The 17526-nt window shown below is 36.8% G+C and overlaps 2 protein-coding genes across 2 annotated transcripts; both read left to right on the plus strand.

Moving 5' to 3' along the window:
- The first annotated feature begins 319 nt into the window (after positions 1 to 319).
- On the plus strand, positions 320 to 1602 carry LOC131051565 (EP1-like glycoprotein 3). The gene is made up of 2 exons (XM_059208621.1): positions 320 to 1178; positions 1418 to 1602. Exons 1-2 carry the CDS (start codon positions 320 to 322, stop codon positions 1600 to 1602), a joined length of 1044 nt encoding a protein of 347 aa, XP_059064604.1.
- A 389-nt stretch (positions 1603 to 1991) lies between these two features.
- Positions 1992 to 8965, plus strand: LOC131856722 (G-type lectin S-receptor-like serine/threonine-protein kinase At2g19130). Its single transcript, XM_059208622.1, has 4 exons — positions 1992 to 2138; positions 2282 to 2394; positions 6417 to 7076; positions 7153 to 8965. The coding sequence occupies exons 1-4, from the start codon at positions 1992 to 1994 to the stop codon at positions 8963 to 8965; spliced, it is 2733 nt and encodes a 910-aa protein (XP_059064605.1).
- Positions 8966 to 17526: the final 8561 nt, after the last annotated feature.

A 17526-nucleotide genomic window follows, 5' to 3' on the forward strand; every position in this document is an offset into this window, starting at 1 on the left:
TGCTTCTATTTCGTTGATTGTTCATGTTTTCCTATTATCATCACCTGTTTGTGTACAGTAATTCCGTCTGCATTCTCTCACTGGATATGGCGGCACTACGTGGATCAACAATATCCAGTCTTTGGATTCATGGACATCCCAATAACTTGATATCACAATCCGGCCGATTCTTCTCTCTAACAATATCTCAAACGCAGGTTACAACCTGCGTTTTGGATGTGGATTCTTCTGCTATGCTGTTCCTTGTGACACAGGCTACTCTTTTGCAGTTTTCTTTGTTATCCAAAGTACTAATTATAGTGACCCAGATGTCCTGCAAATGGTGTGGGCTGCAAACGGAGATCGTTTGGTCCAAGACAACGCCACGCTTGGACACACATCCACCGGAGATCTTATGTTGAATGACACAGACGGTACTCTTGTCTGGTCTACAAATGCATTCACAACTGGCTTTCAAGCGATGGTAATGGAAGAATCGGGGAATCTGGTGCTCCTCAACGGCTCAAATGGAACGATGTGGCAGTCTTTCGACCATCCAACTGATACGTTGCTATTAGGTCAGAAGTTGAAGGTGAGACAGAAGCTTACTGCATACATTTCTCCAACCAACACAAGCAAAGGTTTTTTTCATAGATCTTTGATCTTAGAAGGTTTTGCTTTATTTAACGCTACTATCCCACCTCAAATGTATTTTATATATCCTTGGCCGGCTACAGCTGTGAACTTTTCCTTCGTACGATTTGACAACAATTTGCTCTTATATTATTCTGAAGGATCTCCAGCCAATCCTGTTGCATTCAGTGTTTCCATACCTCGTGATTCCCTCTACTTAAAGATTTATTATGATGGGTATTTGAAATTTTACTCTTTGCAAGAAAAAGTTGGACGAGTTGATTTTGACAAGTATACCAGTGTGCTGAGAAGGTGTGAGTATTCAACAGCATGTGGGGAGTATGCTATTTGCACAGGTAGTCAGTGCGAATGTCCAGGGAAAGACAACTACTTTTTGCTCAATCCCAGTTCGGGTTGTACTCCATACAATCCACTCGTTTGTTCACAGACACCCACAGGGAGTAGTAGGACATCACGTTATTCCTTTCTGGAGCTGGAGCATGTTTCGTATTTTAGTTATATGTGGGAAAAACCCTCTATTGTAGAGTTGGTCACAGGAGATTACTGTAAAAGTCTTTGTTCCCCTAATTTGCACTTGCAAAGCAGCTTTCATCAGTTATGGTATCAGATCCAATTCTTCTCATGGCTATTGTTTTCTCAAGTCCTCAATCTTTTCCTTGCAACTGAACAATAAAACAAGCCATTTCTTTTACAATTCGACTGCTTATGTTAAAGTTCAGCCAAGACCCAAGCCGGTTAATTACCAAGTTATAATTGTCACCGTTTCTTTTTGTTGGTGGTGCAGTTGCCCTTTTTCTGTTATTGTGGGTATTATTTTATAAATTGGGAAAGGGTATGCAAGAGGAGCAAAACGAAGAAGATTTAGACTTTCCGGCTGGCTTACCTGTGAGGTACTCATTCCAGGAATTGCAAAAGGCTACAAATGATTTCAGCATGAGGCTGGACAGTGGAGGATACGGTTCGATTTAATAGGGCATTCTGTTTGACAACTCAAAGGTAGCAGTAAAGCGGCTTGACAGAGCAGGGCAAGGCTCGAGAGAGTTCCGCGCTGAAGTGGAAACATTGGGAACAATTCATCATCTTAATTTGGTGAGTCTGAAGGGCTTCTGTGCAGAAAATTCCCATCGAATGCTTGTATACAATTAGCTCCCAAATCGGTCTCTGGATAAATGAATATTTCCCAACGAAAACCATCGGCTTGATCTGGACTGGAAGACTAGATCCAAAGTGATTCTTCACATAGCGCGGGGATTATCATACCTGCACGAAGAGTGCCAAGAACGAATCATTCATTTCGACATTAACCCCAGAACATCCTTCTCGATGAAAACTTGAATGCCAAGGTCTCAGATTTTGGGATGGCAAAGCTGATTAACAGAGAACAGAGAGCGAAGTTGATAACCATGTTGAGAGGAACGCCAGGGTATATGGCGCCTGAGTTATTGGACATGCAGCTCACTGAGAAAGCAGATATATATAGCTTTGGCGTCATGGTGGTAGAAATTGTGAGCGGAAGGAGAAGGAGAGAGCTTACATCACAAAGGAAGGGAGATTCTTTGATTTGGTCGACTCCGAAATCAAAGATGAAGGGATTGATGCAGAACAGGAGGCAGTGGAAGTGTTGGGAATTTTGCTGTTTTGTATTCAGTATGATTTTACAAGAAGGCCGGAAATGTCGAGCATAGGAAAGGCACTGGAAGATATGAGCGAGATGGATCAGGTTCCTCCTGTATTTACAGCCTTGCCAAATCAGCCCTTGCTGTACTCTGAAGATTTTAATGAAAAGGGATTCTCCTCTGGGCCTTCGGCTTCTGAATTATCAAGATCCCAGATGATATTTTTCTCTCTTTCAATGAATTTTTTTCCGTCACTTCAATTTTTCTTGACTTTTGCTCCTGGAAATCAATTAAAGATTGTACATTTTTAGACACTATAAAATGGTTATAGAGTCCTGTTTACGCTATATCCAGTTGTGAGTTTAAGGAGTAATTGTGAATTTCCTACAAATGGACTGGATAGAAATCCAAATTTTCGTCATAAAAATAGTAACATGTTATAACTAATACATGCTATAACATTGGGCATGTAATTCAAGGTTTGAAGAGAAAAGGCAACCGTCGTACTCAAAATATAAAAAACGTAATTGACCTAATAATAATTCATAAGTAGAATAGGTCAAGGGTATGCAAAAATAGACTTATATTGTTTTCATTTACTTTGTGCTAGGTTACCTATATTATTGAGTGTAGGTATGAGTTTTCTATTGTGTCGGCAAATTATTTTTTTAATTTAATTATGTTTTTCTTATTCATATTTGAGATTTTATTCAATAATTTATCATTTAACAAAGTTAAAAAAAAAAAAATTTGACTTTTTTTATTTTCACATAAGAAGTATAAGTTGAATATCTTATCAATTTATCTTAGTGAAATAAGGGATATTAAATGACCTAGAAATAAATAAATCAAAAGTAAATACACAAACTATTCTTCATGAGTTATGTGAAACATGTCCATGATGGCAAGATGTTCCTCACAACCTATGTTTGAAGGACATATATTGTGGATTCACTTGGTCAACATCCATTTGATCAAGTCATGTTCACCAAGTGACATGTTTAATCTTCAATATTGCTATTGAAAATGTCAAAGTTTTGTGTTATTTTAACTAAGTTTGACGACTTAAAAAATGCACCTTTGGCATCATACTTTAAAAATAAAATAATAAAAAAGCACATTCAGTTGAAAGTGACCTTCAAATGAAAATGCTTTGTCAATAGTACAAAATAAATTTAAAAATACCTTTCAATGAAGGTCATCTTCAAATAGGTAATTTACATGCAACCTTTGAATAAGGTAACTATGTTAAAATAAAAAACCTTTAGAGGTGTTTTCCAAATTTCATACCATTTCCCATATAAAATTTTAATATCTCACAAGTGGGATGCACTATCGTGACTTCACCCTATATGATCACTATAATCAATATTTTTATTTATGGTATGACTATTGTAGATAAATTTAGTCTCTATGTTATAATTATTCCTTATAAAATAATAAATTGTCAAAATTATGTTGATAATAATCAAAATTGATAACCAAAAGTCTTAGTACAAATAAAAAGATATAACAATACAAGAAATTTTATTTTTAGTACAATTTAATCATGTGTACTCATTCAAAATGAAAAGAATCTCATATAAGTTCAAAAAAAGGTGGACAAAAAGAATGTGTAAAGTTGGAGTGAGACTAAATTATGGGTTTCATTTATCTTTTTTCCATTATGGATTTCTTTTTAGTTTTCTTTTAAATGTGATCATATCAGCACATTATATAGTGTGAGTGCATTACACAACATGCTTGCATTTTATATTGTAAACTTGTTCCTCTTTTTGGTTTGAAATAGGCTTGGATAATGAGATTAAAGAGTTTGTTTTTACTTTCAATAGAATTTTCTATCTTCAATGTTATTAGATTTGCTCATTTTTTAATAACATTTAACAAAACTATATTTAAAATATTGAATATTTTTTTTACTTTCTAATCATCTTTTTTTTTCTATTTAAAATATATTACCATATTTATATTTATCATGCAAAATAAATATTATTTGAATTAATTTTGTACAAGGTATGTGATGCACATGAACTCACTAACACAATTTGTAGGACACCCCCATTTTAAAAATCATATAAAATCACATTTTAAAAACACACTTTTTCTACTCACTCTTAAATATATTTCTAGCATGTAGTTGTAAAAAATACAAAATGGAAAGAAAAAAAAAGAGTGGGCACATGCCAAAAACTATGCTATTTTTTATCAAGAAAAAAGAAAAATAATAAATACTTTTATGTGGACATAACATTTGATCCTCTTAATTTTGATCCTTTTTAAAAATATTTGTAATTTAGAAAATAGATTTAGAGTACCACAATTTTTCTTGTTGTATCTACAAATTATGAGTGAATATCACTCATACAGATTTAGGTTTAACTAATTTAAAAAGAAAGTGACCACTTTTATCTCCCATTTTGTTCCCCATTACATTCACTTACCATTTTTCTCATGAGAATTATTCTTTTTAAAGGGTAAAAGAGGATTTTAAAATCGCACTTAAAAATTAATAGGGAACAAATAAAACAAAGGTTGTAAGTAACTAGAAACTAAACCAAACATCACTTGAGGGAAAAAATGTTGACAACTCACTAAGTAAAGAAACCATAAAATAAGTGACTAATTTAATTGAGGTATTTTGAAGTTGAACCACTTTAAATAGAATTACATGCAACTAAGATCCTTGTTAGTGTATTATTATTACATCATAATTACCAGCCTCTATATACTTGATTGGTTATGGTCAACTATGTAGTTGCATAACCACCTTTGATCTATATTTATTTGCTTATTGATAATACATTTGATAGTGTCTATTTTTGCTCCTTCAATTGCTCACTCAATCTGATATTTAAACAATATACTTTTATTTACATATGAAATAAATATAAGTTGATTGATTATGGTCAACTATGTGGTTGCATAACCACCTTCGATCTATATTTATTTGCTTATTGATAATACATTTGATAGTGTCTATTTTTGCTCCTTCAATTGCTCACTTAATATGATATTTGAACAATATACTTTTATTTACCTATGAAATAAATCATAATAAATGACATCCAAACTCTAGTACCTATGTAAAATCTTTATGGAACATGTGAAAACTAGTGATTCCAATCCTAAGAAAGCCACAAAATCTTTCTCAAGGACACAAGAAGAATCCCTAATGGTAGAAAAAGCCAAATAAGCAATACAAAAATGTTGAATCCATAGGAGATTAATAAGAAGATGATTTATTGTATGTTGCTGAAATAAAGGCCTCCACAATTCAGTCTAGTTTGTTGATTCCAATAAAAATGAAAAGTAAAAATGAGTAGTTTTGTGGTCTCAATTTGTCCACCTCTTATGGCAAGTATCCCTTGGTGATATTCTCCCCAAAAAAATCAAGAACAATTATAAAGGTTTTACATGTTACAAGTCTCACAAAGAACCTTCTTTCAATTAGTCAGCTACTTGAGCATAACTTAAAAGTTCAAATTGATTATTACAAATAGTAAAATAAATTATCTCATTAGAAATAAATTTATAAATTGTGAATAATCAAATGGCAAAAAAAATTGTCTCATTAGAAATAAATTTATAAATTGTAAATTTGTTGCTTGTCCTTTAAAGATCAACAAGATGTTTCAATTTTTTTATGTTTTTTTTAATGTCACAAATAAAGATAAGGCCCTTATAGTGAACCATAACTTCAAACCATCGCAAATTTTTAAAATGTTGTTTTTGATGTCACAAATAAAGATAAGGCCCTTAAAGTGAACCATAAGGCCCTTATAGTCAACTAAGATGAAACATTTTCCTGAAATTCTGTGCGCCATCCTCCATTTTGGAAAACCCTAAACTAGATGATTGTCGAACAAACGCAACGAATAAAATTTCATCAGAGTTATGACGGCCAGTCACGACTATATGATTCATACTAAACTGTTCATATTGCATATTATTTAATTTAGACAAAGTCCTTCCTCTGAAAGTCAACTGTCGGCACTTGTTTGTTTTTCTCGAATTTGGATGGTGGGCCCTTTCCATTCTTTAAGTATCTGCTTCATTTTTCATAGCTTATCTCCAAGAGCTTTAAGAATTTCGGAAGGATAAGCTTTGGGAATAAAATTTTCTGATTCCTTTGCCTTCTGTCCTCTGGATCTCTATTCTGCACTGCAGAATGGAGAAAGTCGACTCTTTTATTTCCTCTTTTGCTTCCATTTCATTTATTGTTCATGTTTTCCTTCTATCATCACCTCTCTCTGTACGGTCATTCCGTCTGCTTTCTCCCACTGGATATGGCGGCACCACGTGGATCAACAATATTCAGTCTTTGGATTCATGGACAGCCCAATCACTTGACATAGGCGCAGTTACAATCAGGCCAATTCTTCTTTCTAACAATATCTCCTACGCCGGTGAGAACCTGCAGTATGGATGTGGATTCTTCTGCTATGATGCTCCTTGTGACACAGGCTACTCTTTTGCAATTTTTTTTGTTATTTACCAAACTAATTATAGTGACCCAGATGTCCTGCAAATGGTGTGGACTGCAAACGGAGATCGTTTGGTCCAAGACAACGCCACCCTTGGACTCACTTCCAGTGGAGATCTTGTGTTGAAAGATGCTGACGGTACTCTAGTCTGGTCTACAAATACATTCACAAATGATTTTCAAGTGATGGTGATGAAAGAATCAGGGAATCTGGTGCTCCTCAACCGCTCAAACGGATCGATGTGGCAGTCTTTCGACCATCCAACTGATACGTTGCTGTCGGGTCAGAAGGTGAAGGTGACAGAAGTTTACTGCATATATTTCTCTAACCAACACAAGCACAGGTATGTTTTATGGATCATTGAATCGGGATGGTTTTGCTCTGTTTACAGCTACTACCCCACCTCAAATGTATTTTAGGTATCCTTGGACGGCTACAGATGTGAAATTTTCCTTTATAGGATTTGACAACCGTTCGCTCTTATACTATTCAGAAGGATCTCCATCCAATCCAATTCCAATCAATCTTTCCATACCTCAGGATTCCCTCTACTCGAAGATTTCTTATGATGGGCATATGAAATATTACTCTTTGCAAGCAAACATTGGAATATATGATCTTGATTTTTTATCAGTAGTTAACCCTCTGCTAAGCAGGTGTGAATATCCAACAGTATGTGGCCAGTATGGTATGTGTACAGCTAATGGATGCGACTGTCCAGTAAAGGATGAATACTTTTTCCAGATTGACCCCTCAAATCCCAGTTCGGGATGTCGTCCATACAATCCCCTCGTTTGCTCAGGGACACCCAGTCCCACAGGGATCAGTAGCAGGACACCACGTCATTCCTTTCTGGAGCTGGAGCATGTTTCATATTTTAGTTATAGGTGGGAAAATGCCTCTATTGGAGAGCTGGTCACAGGAGATTACTGTAGAAATCTTTGCTCCACAAACTGCTCTTGCAAAGCAGCTTTTTTCTTGTATGGTTTCAACGCCAATGCTTCTCTTGGCTATTGTTTCTTCAAGTCCTCAGTCTTCTCCTTGCAAATGAACAATAAAGCAAGCGATGCCTTTTACATTTCAACAGCTTATATAAAATTTCAGCCAAAATCTAAGCGAGCTCACTACTCAGTTATAACTACAACTGTTTCTCTTGTTGGTGGGTCAGTTGCGCTGTTTCTGTTACTGTGGGTATGGATATACAAATTTAGAAAGGGTGGGCAAGAAGAGCAGAAGGATGAGGATTTAGACTTTCCGGCTGGCTCACCTGTGCGGTATTCATTCGAGGAATTGCAAAAGGCTACAAATGACTTTAGCCTGAAGCTGGGCAGTGGAGGATTCGGTTCAGTTTATGAGGGTATTCTGTTGGACGACACAAAGATAGCAGTGAAGCGGCTTGACAGAGCAGGGCAAGGCTCCAAAGAGTTCCGTGCAGAAGTGGAAACGTTGGGAAACATTCATCATCTTAATTTGGTGAGACTGAAGGGCTTCTGTGCAGAAAAGTCTCACCGAACGCTTGTATACGAGTATCTCCCAAATGGGTCTCTTGACAAATGGATATTTCCCAACGAAAGCCGTCAACGCGTACTAGATTGGAAGACCAGATACAAAGTTATTCTTCATATAGCACGGGGATTATCATACTTGCACGAAGAATGTCGAGAACGAATCATTCATTTCGACATCAAGCCCCAGAACATTCTTCTGGATGAAAATTTCAATGCAAAAGTCTCAGATTTTGGGCTGGCAAAGCTGATTAACAGAGAACAGAGTGAAGTGATAACCATGTTGAGAGGAACGCCAGGTTATATGGCGCCTGAGTTATTGGACATGGAATTTACTGAGAAGGCAGATATATATAGCTTTGGCGTTATGGTGGTAGAAATTGTGAGCGGCAGGAGAAGCAGAGAGCTTACATCACCGGGATCTGGATTGTTTCCATTGTTACAGCGTAAAGCAGAGGAAGGGGGATTCGTGGATTTAGTCGACTCCGAAATCAAAGATGAAGGGATTGGTGCAGAACAGGAGGCAGCGGAAGTGTTGGGGATTGCGCTGTGTTGTATTCAGTATGATTTTACAAAAAGGCCAGCAATGTCGACCGTAGTAAAGGCATTGGAAAGTATGAGCGAGATGGACCAGGGTGCTCCTGTGTTTACAGCCTCGCCAAGTCAGCCATTGCTATTCTCTGAAGATTTTAGTGACGGGATTCTCCTCTGGGCTTTCGGTTTCTGAATTATCAGGACCCAGGTGATATTTTTCTCTCTTTCCATGTATTTTTTTACCGTCACCTCAATTTCCCTTGACTTTTGCTTCTGGAAATCAATAAAAGATTGTACATTTTATACAATGGTCAGAGAATCCCATTCACGCTATATCCTGTTGTTATTTTAAGGAGTAATTCTGAATTTCTGCAAATGTACTGGATATAATCACAAATTTTTATTTTTTTTTATTCACTATCGTGGAATCTGGAGGTGTCCTTGCCGAAGCAAGACTAATCCCCCAGTGTGTACGACCCACTCACAAGGTAGCAACACACACAGAACACACACAGAGTTAACACAGCCGGGGACTCGAACTCAAGACCATGGGGAGCATACCCACGCCTTAAGTTGCGATCCACGACCGGGTGAGCTAAGGCCGAAGCCCTATAATCACAAATTTTTGTCATAGGAATACTAATATATAAGGCAACCGTCGTATTCGAAAAATAAAAAGACATTATCAGCCTAATAATTAATGAGTAGAATAGATGTGCACAAATAGACTTATATTGTTTTCATTTACTTTGTGGTAGGACCCTGTATTATAGAGTGTAGGTATGACTTTTCTATTGTGGAGGATTTTTTTTTTTTAATTTAATAGTTTTTTTCTTATTCACATTTGATATTCTACTCAATAATTTATCATTCAATAAAATTGAAAAATAAAATTAGTGTCTATAAATAAAATTGGATTAAAGAAAAACAATTGTCATATTAAATTTCATATAGAATGTATAAGTTGAATATCTTATTAATTTAACTTGGCGACATAAGGGATGCTAAATGAGCTAAGAATGAATAAATCTAAAGTAAATACACAAGCCACTCCTCATGGCAAACTCTACTAAACTTGTCCATGTTAGCAAGATGCTCCTCACAACCTATGTTTGAAGGTCACATATCGTTGCAGGTTCAACCGGTCAAGTCATGTCCACCTAGTCACATGTTTAATCTTCACTATTGTCATTGAAAATGGCAAGGCTTTGTGTTCTTTCAGCTAAGGTAAATGACTCAAAAAATGCACCTTTGACATTGTACTTTAAAAATAAAATTATTTAAAAAGTACATTCATTTGAAAGTCAACTTCACATGAAGATACTTTGTCAATAGTACAAAATAAATTTTAAAATGCCTCTAAATGAAGCTCATCGTCAAATAAAGATCTATCTTCATTCAAACGTATTTTGCATGCAACCTTTGAATAAGGAACCTTTGTTAAACTAAAAAAATTTAAAGGTGTTTTCCAAATTTCTTATCATGTCTCATGTGGAATTTTAATATCTCACAAGTGGGACACACTATTGTGGCTTCATCCTATATGATCATTATAATCAATATTATTATTTGTTTTGACTTTTGAAAATAAACTTAGTCTTCACATCATCAAGAAAACCTTCACCCATTATGAGGGTGTCAAGTGTGTGAGAATGAATTATTTCAGAAATGTTAGCCAACTCATTCTCATCATTAAGAAGGACTAATCTATATCCTTTGACAAGAAATGAGTTTTTTCATTTCTTACATCTTAGACCTCAAGATAGATCAAAATCACTCATTTATTATTGTTAGAGTATTCGGGTATTTACTTGATTAATTAAACATTCTTTGTTTAATTATTTAAGTTCCCTTTATCTCTATTACACTTAAGCTAACTTTAGGTGCATATAATTAATTGTTTTAATTAATTATTATGTGCAAACCTAGGTTTTCCCTTTTTAGGGTTTCTTGACCTATTAAAGGTTGAGTTCTTTCTTTTCATTGTAAGAATCACATTACATATTTTTGTGAATATTGAGCTCTCTCTTTTTGAGCATATTCTCTGTTTCTTGTATGTTCTTCAGATTTTGCTTCATTGCTTCTCCTTGTAACAGGTTATTCGGCTTGCAGAAGATCTTCAGGCTCCTGTGGTGTTGTATTTTCTCAACTCCTATATGGTATCAGAGCGTGGATCTGCAGCTGCCTGTTCTTGTTTTGAGATTTTTGGCTTTGGAAGTAGATCTGGGGTTTCAGGAATTTTTTTGTGTACCTAGGGTTTGAGCTTTTTTTCTGAGCACTTTGGGCCTAAACGGACCTCACCATCGTGCTCAGAAGGCCCGAAAACCCCTATGGTCATATAAAATTTGACCTATTTTGGTTCCTGAGCCTCTGGGAGCAATTTTTTTCTCAGATCTAAGCCGTACGGCCCTGGCACGCAGATCGAGAAATTTTTTTTAAAAAAATAAAAATTTGCCTTTTTACGGCATGCAGGCCGAAATTTTCTTTTGAAAAAAAAAAAAAGGTGAAAAAAAAAAAAGGGGAGGTTTGTTTCTTTTTAAGAAAAAAAAAAATTTTTTGGGGCACATTTTTTGTGGGTACCGTAGGGTACCGGACTGACAGGCCTGTCAGACCTGTCAGTTCGGCCCCTGCCAGCGGCCCCTCCATCCTTCTCCGGCCACCGCTGGCCCGGTCTCCGGTCCCCACCGGCCGCTGCAGGTCCCCGGCTTTCTTTTTCCGCCGGCCGTTGTCCGTTTCCGCCAGTCGTTGTCCGCTTCGACGACGCTCAGGCAAGACCCTGCCACCGCTCCGGCGAGCCACCTCCGCCCAACTGTGCTCCGCTCCACCAGGCTGCACCACCTCCGCCCGGCCGTTGCGCCGCTCCGCCCCAGCAACACCTCCGCCTGGCCCAAGCCCCACCTCCGCCCGGAGCACCACCAACCCCTCCTCTCTAGTCTTTTTTAGAGGGGATTGGTTTTTTGGGCCTAGATCGTGCCTCCAAAGTCGGATTTTGGCGAACGAATAGGCATTGGAAAGGTGATTCCGAGCCGGACCTCGTGGTGGTAGATTTTTTTCCTGGATCTACTGTTTGACTATGTTTTTTACCAGTCAAAGTCAGGCTTCTTTTTTGCACTTCCAGGGCCCTAGAATGGGCAAACGGAGTCGTTTTTTCGAGAACGAATAGGCGTCGGAAAGCTGGTTCCGAGGCCAACCTCATGGTGTTGGAAATTTTTTCAATTTTTCTATTTGACTGTGTTTTTTTTTGCAGTCAAAGTGACGTCTCTTTTTTGCACTCCGGGAGACGTAGAATGAGCATTCGACCTCCGTTTTTTGAAAACTTTATATTTTCGGAAAGCGTGTTCTGTGTACTTTCCAGAAATATGATGTTTTTTTCCAGATTTTGCTCCATGCATACTTTATTCAGTTTTTTTCTTTTCAGCACTCTGGTGGATATCGTGGTTGTTTCAGGTCCTGGGATCTCTTTTCTGAGTAGGGTGTCTCTGTTTTGATTCTCGTTTCTATTTCTAGTCTTCTTATCATTGTAGCTTGTAATTATGCAAACGCACTGAGATAAAGTGCCATCATGCATTGTTTACTTGGAATCTTGCATATCTTGTGTCTTGTTGTACACGCACTGTTGATCAAGTGCCATGAGGGGGTTGATGTTTGCCTTTGTTTGCCATCTTCCTTTGTCAAGTGAGTGTTCCTTCCACGACATTCGCCTCAGGATGATGTGTCTCAGCACCTTTGATGTTCTTGGTTCTTCGTCATGCAGTTGTTTTTGGCTATCTTTTTCAGTGTTCCTGTCCCTCTCCCACTTCCGCATTATGGGGAGGTTTATCCTGTTGGTTCTAATGCTTCCGTGGTTCGATTGATCAGCTCTTCAGGCTTTGGTTTCTCATGCCATCTGTATCTTCGATTTCAGTTGTTTTGCCTTGTTTGCCTCCTGATTCGAGTAGTGTCATTTGAGGGCACTCATACAGATTACAGTCTTCTCTACCTGGTCATGTTCTAGTTCAGTGGATGTTCTTCAGATCAGCAGTTATTCTTCGACAGAGTTTGTAGGGTCTTCATGCTTCAGTGATATTTTTTCCATCTCTTTTTGGAGTAGAGTTTTGTTCCCACGTGGTTTTCTCTATTTCTCTAGTTCATAGAGATTTCATTGTATTTGGGTACCTGATCAGGCCTTGTTGCCGGGACCCATCTTTAATGCTTTCAGTAGTTGTTCTAGGTTTTAGCTTCTCCCTAAGTCTAGCTTAAGGGGGGGTGTTAGAGTATTCGGGTATTTACTTGATTAATTAAACATTCTTTGTTTAATTATTTAAGTTCCCTTTATCTCTATTACACTTAAGCTAACTTTAGGTGCATATAATTAATTGTTTTAATTAATTATTATGTGCAAACCTAGGTTTTCCCTTTTTAGGGTTTCTTGACCTATTAAAGGTTGAGTTCTTTCTTTTCATTGTAAGAATCACATTACATATTTTTGTGAATATTGAGCTCTCTCTTTTTGAGCATATTCTCTGTTTCTTGTATGTTCTTCAGATTTTGCTTCATTGCTTCTCCTTGTAACAGGTTATTCGGCTTGCAGAAGATCTTCAGGCTCCTGTGGTGTTGTATTTTCTCAACTCCTATAATTATTTCTTACCATATTGGTAAAAATAAAATCACATACTTACGTAAAATAAAAATATTTAACCAATCATTAAAGAAATATTGGTAATTTGTTTGTCTAATACATGCTTCATTATTTAATTGATATGTAAATTTTGATGATTGTTCATGAAAGAAATGTACCTTGAACAAATGATAGGTTTTTGAATATGTGAAAGTATTGTTTATTTTTATTTTTTTAATTAGTCATTTATCAACAAAAAGTAGGTTGGATTTTTCAACTTGAAAGAAATGTAGGTTGGAAAACATGGTGGGATTTTCTACTAAAAAAAGAATTCTTACCTTTTTAATTGATTGTCTATCAACAATAAATAAGTTGAGGATTTCAACTTTTATTTAAAAATTTATGAATTATGAAATTGAAAAAAATTAAATCCTTAGATTTTGATTTTGTTTATTCAATAGTTGATTATTTGTGAGAAAAATGTACATTGGAAAATACATTATGTTCTAATTAGATTAAACCAAGAGAGGCCCAAACCATTACATAACGCTACATAAATAAAAGAGAGAGAAAACCCATGTGGGACTCACGAGGAGTGAGAGCCCAAAACTTGAGTACGAGCTACCAAAAAGGAACATAACCCAATAGGCATTCAAAACCAGACACCACAAAACCTAAAGACTGATGAGACTATGACAAATAGAGAAAAGAATACATAGACCCACCCCCACCAAAGGAACAGATAGATGACCTACCTGGTGGGGGGCTTCTCGATCTTTCAGTCTTAACTCATAGCCTTCACCTTATCAAAGAAGGAGAGTCTTTTGTTACATCCTTTACCAAACAAAATAGAAAGGGGCTATGGAGTCACTTTCACCCTAGACACCAACACCTCTAAACCAATAGCAAGGGAAGGATACAAATGCTACTTCTTCCTACTCTGCCTCTTGTCGATCTCACTTTGGATTGCCTGTATATTTTTCAATTTCCATTTGAACGTTTAATTATTTTGAGCGATCAAATCCTCCATTTTTCTTTTAAGGGACACCTCGTTGTTCTAAAGCACTTCAATATCCTTCATCATTTCTTTCATGGCTTCTTTCTAGTCAATCTTCTCACATAGTCCCTTCAGTTCCTCCTTCAGTCCTTTCCATTTATCAATCTTCTCAGGAAAATTGTTAGTCGCTTCCCCAAACCTTTGGTCTTTTTCCTCTACTACCCAACTAGAAGCTCTAGAATTTTCTTTAGTGAGGGCTTCCAATTTATTAATTTTCTTTTTTGCCACATTAATCTAACCCAAAAGACAACAAGTGATAGCTTCCTACTTAATGTAGTCATTATTGGAATCATGGATCACTGAGAGGGGGGTTGTGAATCAGTGATCTACCGGTTAGCAAATTTTCATACTTAATTTTAAACCACTGGAAACATAATCATGAAACCGAAATGCATGAACATAAAATAATCAAACACAAAATCATAACACCAAGATTTTTACGTGGTAACCCAAATGGGAAAAACCACGGTGGGATTTGAACCCACAATATTATTCCACTATGGCCAATAGAAAAACACTATTACAATATGGGGAACGCACAAGCATTCAGGCACATTGCCTATAGCTCACTGCTCAAATACAATAAGGGCTACAACCCCAGAAGGATCATTTCCTTACTGATTAATTACAATGATGAATTACAGTAAATGAAATCCAAAATAGCATCTAAAATACCTCAATGAGTTTCGGTTAAGTTCCAAATATACTGACTAGAACACCTCTGTTGCACTACTCTGTTATACCCTATACTCTGTCTCAATCAGCTACTAGATCAAGGATGCATATGTGAAACTATGCTACAAAGGATTCACGATCACCACTCGATCACATACAATCATATTATACATCAAAAAGATCTTCCACACTGGTCTTATATATCTGCAATCACAAAATAGATCATTTATCAAGTTGGCCTACTAATGTAACGTGTAGTCATATGTCGGCTTGACTGGATCACGAAAGATAAACACGGATCACCAAAACACTGATAAAATGATGAATCTATGTTGGCTCGATCATTCCATACATGATTTATAATTATGCGATCACTGAAAAGCTTCTGGACCAAAACTGCTCTGTTCATCCTGAAATACTGATTAACTAGCTATCGGTTGACATCCTCTTCCGGATATCAAGATCCGTGATTACCGGATGGGAATCTCATGAGTATCTTCCATCAATGACAACCCTAAACCAATAATAAACCATTATAAGCCACCGGATGAGTGTCAATTGCCAATAGTCTCCCCCTTTGGCATTGATGGCAACACTCGTGAAAAATGGAAGTGTTGAAATCTTGTACACTGGATCAAAATAATTTCTAAGGCTCCCCTTAGATAAAGAATTCTGAAACTTGTAATTACACTCTTATATTATACATTTTTCACCTTTACTCTCCCCCTTTGACAGCAATGCCAAAGATGGGGTGTTGTCCAAAATTTTTATACAATGATATTTGCTGAAGACTTTACAAGTACTTGAAGATATCAGCAAAAATGGTCTTCAAAAATCCCAGGTGAGTGTCCCACCCACTCTTCAAGTTATCCAAAATTGTAACGAATGCACTGAATACATATGCATGAATCTCTACATTTTTCAACTCAGATGGAACATGTTGGGCCATAGCCTTTATACAATCAACCTTGTTGTTCAACATGGTGTCCAACCAAGGGGAAATTAAGTTTTGAACTTCACTAACTCTCCTTAGAATCCCATCCTTCTCAACATTTATCCTTGAGATCTGATCATTGAGAGCCAATATTTGTCCTTCAACACAGCTAGTTAGAGCTACATTGGGATCAAAAGACTGCGAAATGCCAACAAGTTTACCTTGGCAAACACTTATTGGCTTGTCTATATCTACAGTGAATTTGGGAAAAATTAGACAAGACTTATATAATTTACCACCTTCAGTCAATGCATTTGAAATAATATACACACCTTTATTCAATCTTACTCTATCATCTTCAATCATTTTCTGGAATGTTTACATCCTTACCTCCTTAAATCTATCCAAAACTCGCTTAGTAGTGGATTGTTCTAAAGAATCAAAACTGGTATTTACATAATTAATCAATTGTAACAATTTACCAGAGGGGAAAGAATTAGGATATAACTATACACCCAAAGCCACCTTCTACAAAACATCAACTGACATCAAAATAAGATTTTCATCTTCTGACTCAGATTTTACCAGATCCTGACTGGCCTGAGCTTAGACAACTACTGCAAGCATCAGCTTCTCGACAGGAGACATTTTTCCAAGATTTAAAGGACCATAAAGATTGATAGAGATTTGAGGTGGGGTCCTTGTGACTGGAGGAGTGTCAATTGCTGGATCAACAGCTCCTTTACCCTAGTCTACCTCAGCCTCCTTTATCTTTTCTTTCTCAGGTTTCTTTTCAGCTCCATCCCCTTTCTCTTGTGCACTGGTGTTGCCACTTGGTGCAGTATCATCTTTTTGAGTCTTAAGGGCTACAAAATTGTCCACCACCAGAGGATTTGCATTGTTCTCAGCATCAAGGGGTGTGTTGTCTTGATCTTCCGGATGTCCCTCAGTCTGAGTTTCATCCTTCTGATCATCGAAAACACCTTCGTTTACTTCCGACTTAGAGGTCTTAACTGCATCTTTATATAAAGAATCATTTAGTAATAATCTTCTCTAGATATCATTAGTCTCCTTCCTTGCCTCTTCCACCTTTCCATTCATCAACATGTTCACCCTTTTTTGCTTCTAAATTATTTCTTGTTTGCTTCCTCAAATTGTTGGAATCAGGGATCACTAAGAGCCAGGCTGAATCAGTGATCTACCGGTTAGAAAATTTTCTAACTTAACTCTAAACCATCGGAACCATAAACATGAAACTGAAATGCAGGAACATAAAACAATCAACCACAAAATCATAACATCGAGATTTTTTATGTGGAAACCTAAATGGGAAAAACCACGGTGGGATTTGAACCCACAATATTATTCCACTATGGCTAGTAGAAAAACAATATTATAATATGGGGAATGCACAGGCATTCAGGCACACTACCTAGAGCTCACTACTCAAATACAATAAGGGCTACAACCCCGGAAGGCTCACTACCTTAC

This window comes from Cryptomeria japonica, chromosome 7 (assembly GCF_030272615.1).
Source record: "Cryptomeria japonica chromosome 7, Sugi_1.0, whole genome shotgun sequence".
In the NCBI taxonomy this organism is placed as follows: Eukaryota; Viridiplantae; Streptophyta; class Pinopsida; order Cupressales; family Cupressaceae; genus Cryptomeria; species Cryptomeria japonica.

Coding starts and splice junctions, on each gene's coding strand:
- LOC131856722 (XM_059208622.1), top strand. CDS start 1,992: ATGGCAAAGCTGATTAACAGAGAACAGAGAGCGAAGTTGATAACCATG. Junction 2,395..6,416: donor TTGCCAAATCAGCCCTTGCT/GTACTCTGAAGA, acceptor TCTGCACTGCAG/AATGGAGAAAGTCGACTCTT. Junction 7,077..7,152: donor TCTAACCAACACAAGCACAG/GTATGTTTTATG, acceptor AATGTATTTTAG/GTATCCTTGGACGGCTACAG.
- LOC131051565 (XM_059208621.1), top strand. CDS start 320: ATGGTGTGGGCTGCAAACGGAGATCGTTTGGTCCAAGACAACGCCACG. Junction 1,179..1,417: donor GTTGGTCACAGGAGATTACT/GTAAAAGTCTTT, acceptor TTGGTGGTGCAG/TTGCCCTTTTTCTGTTATTG.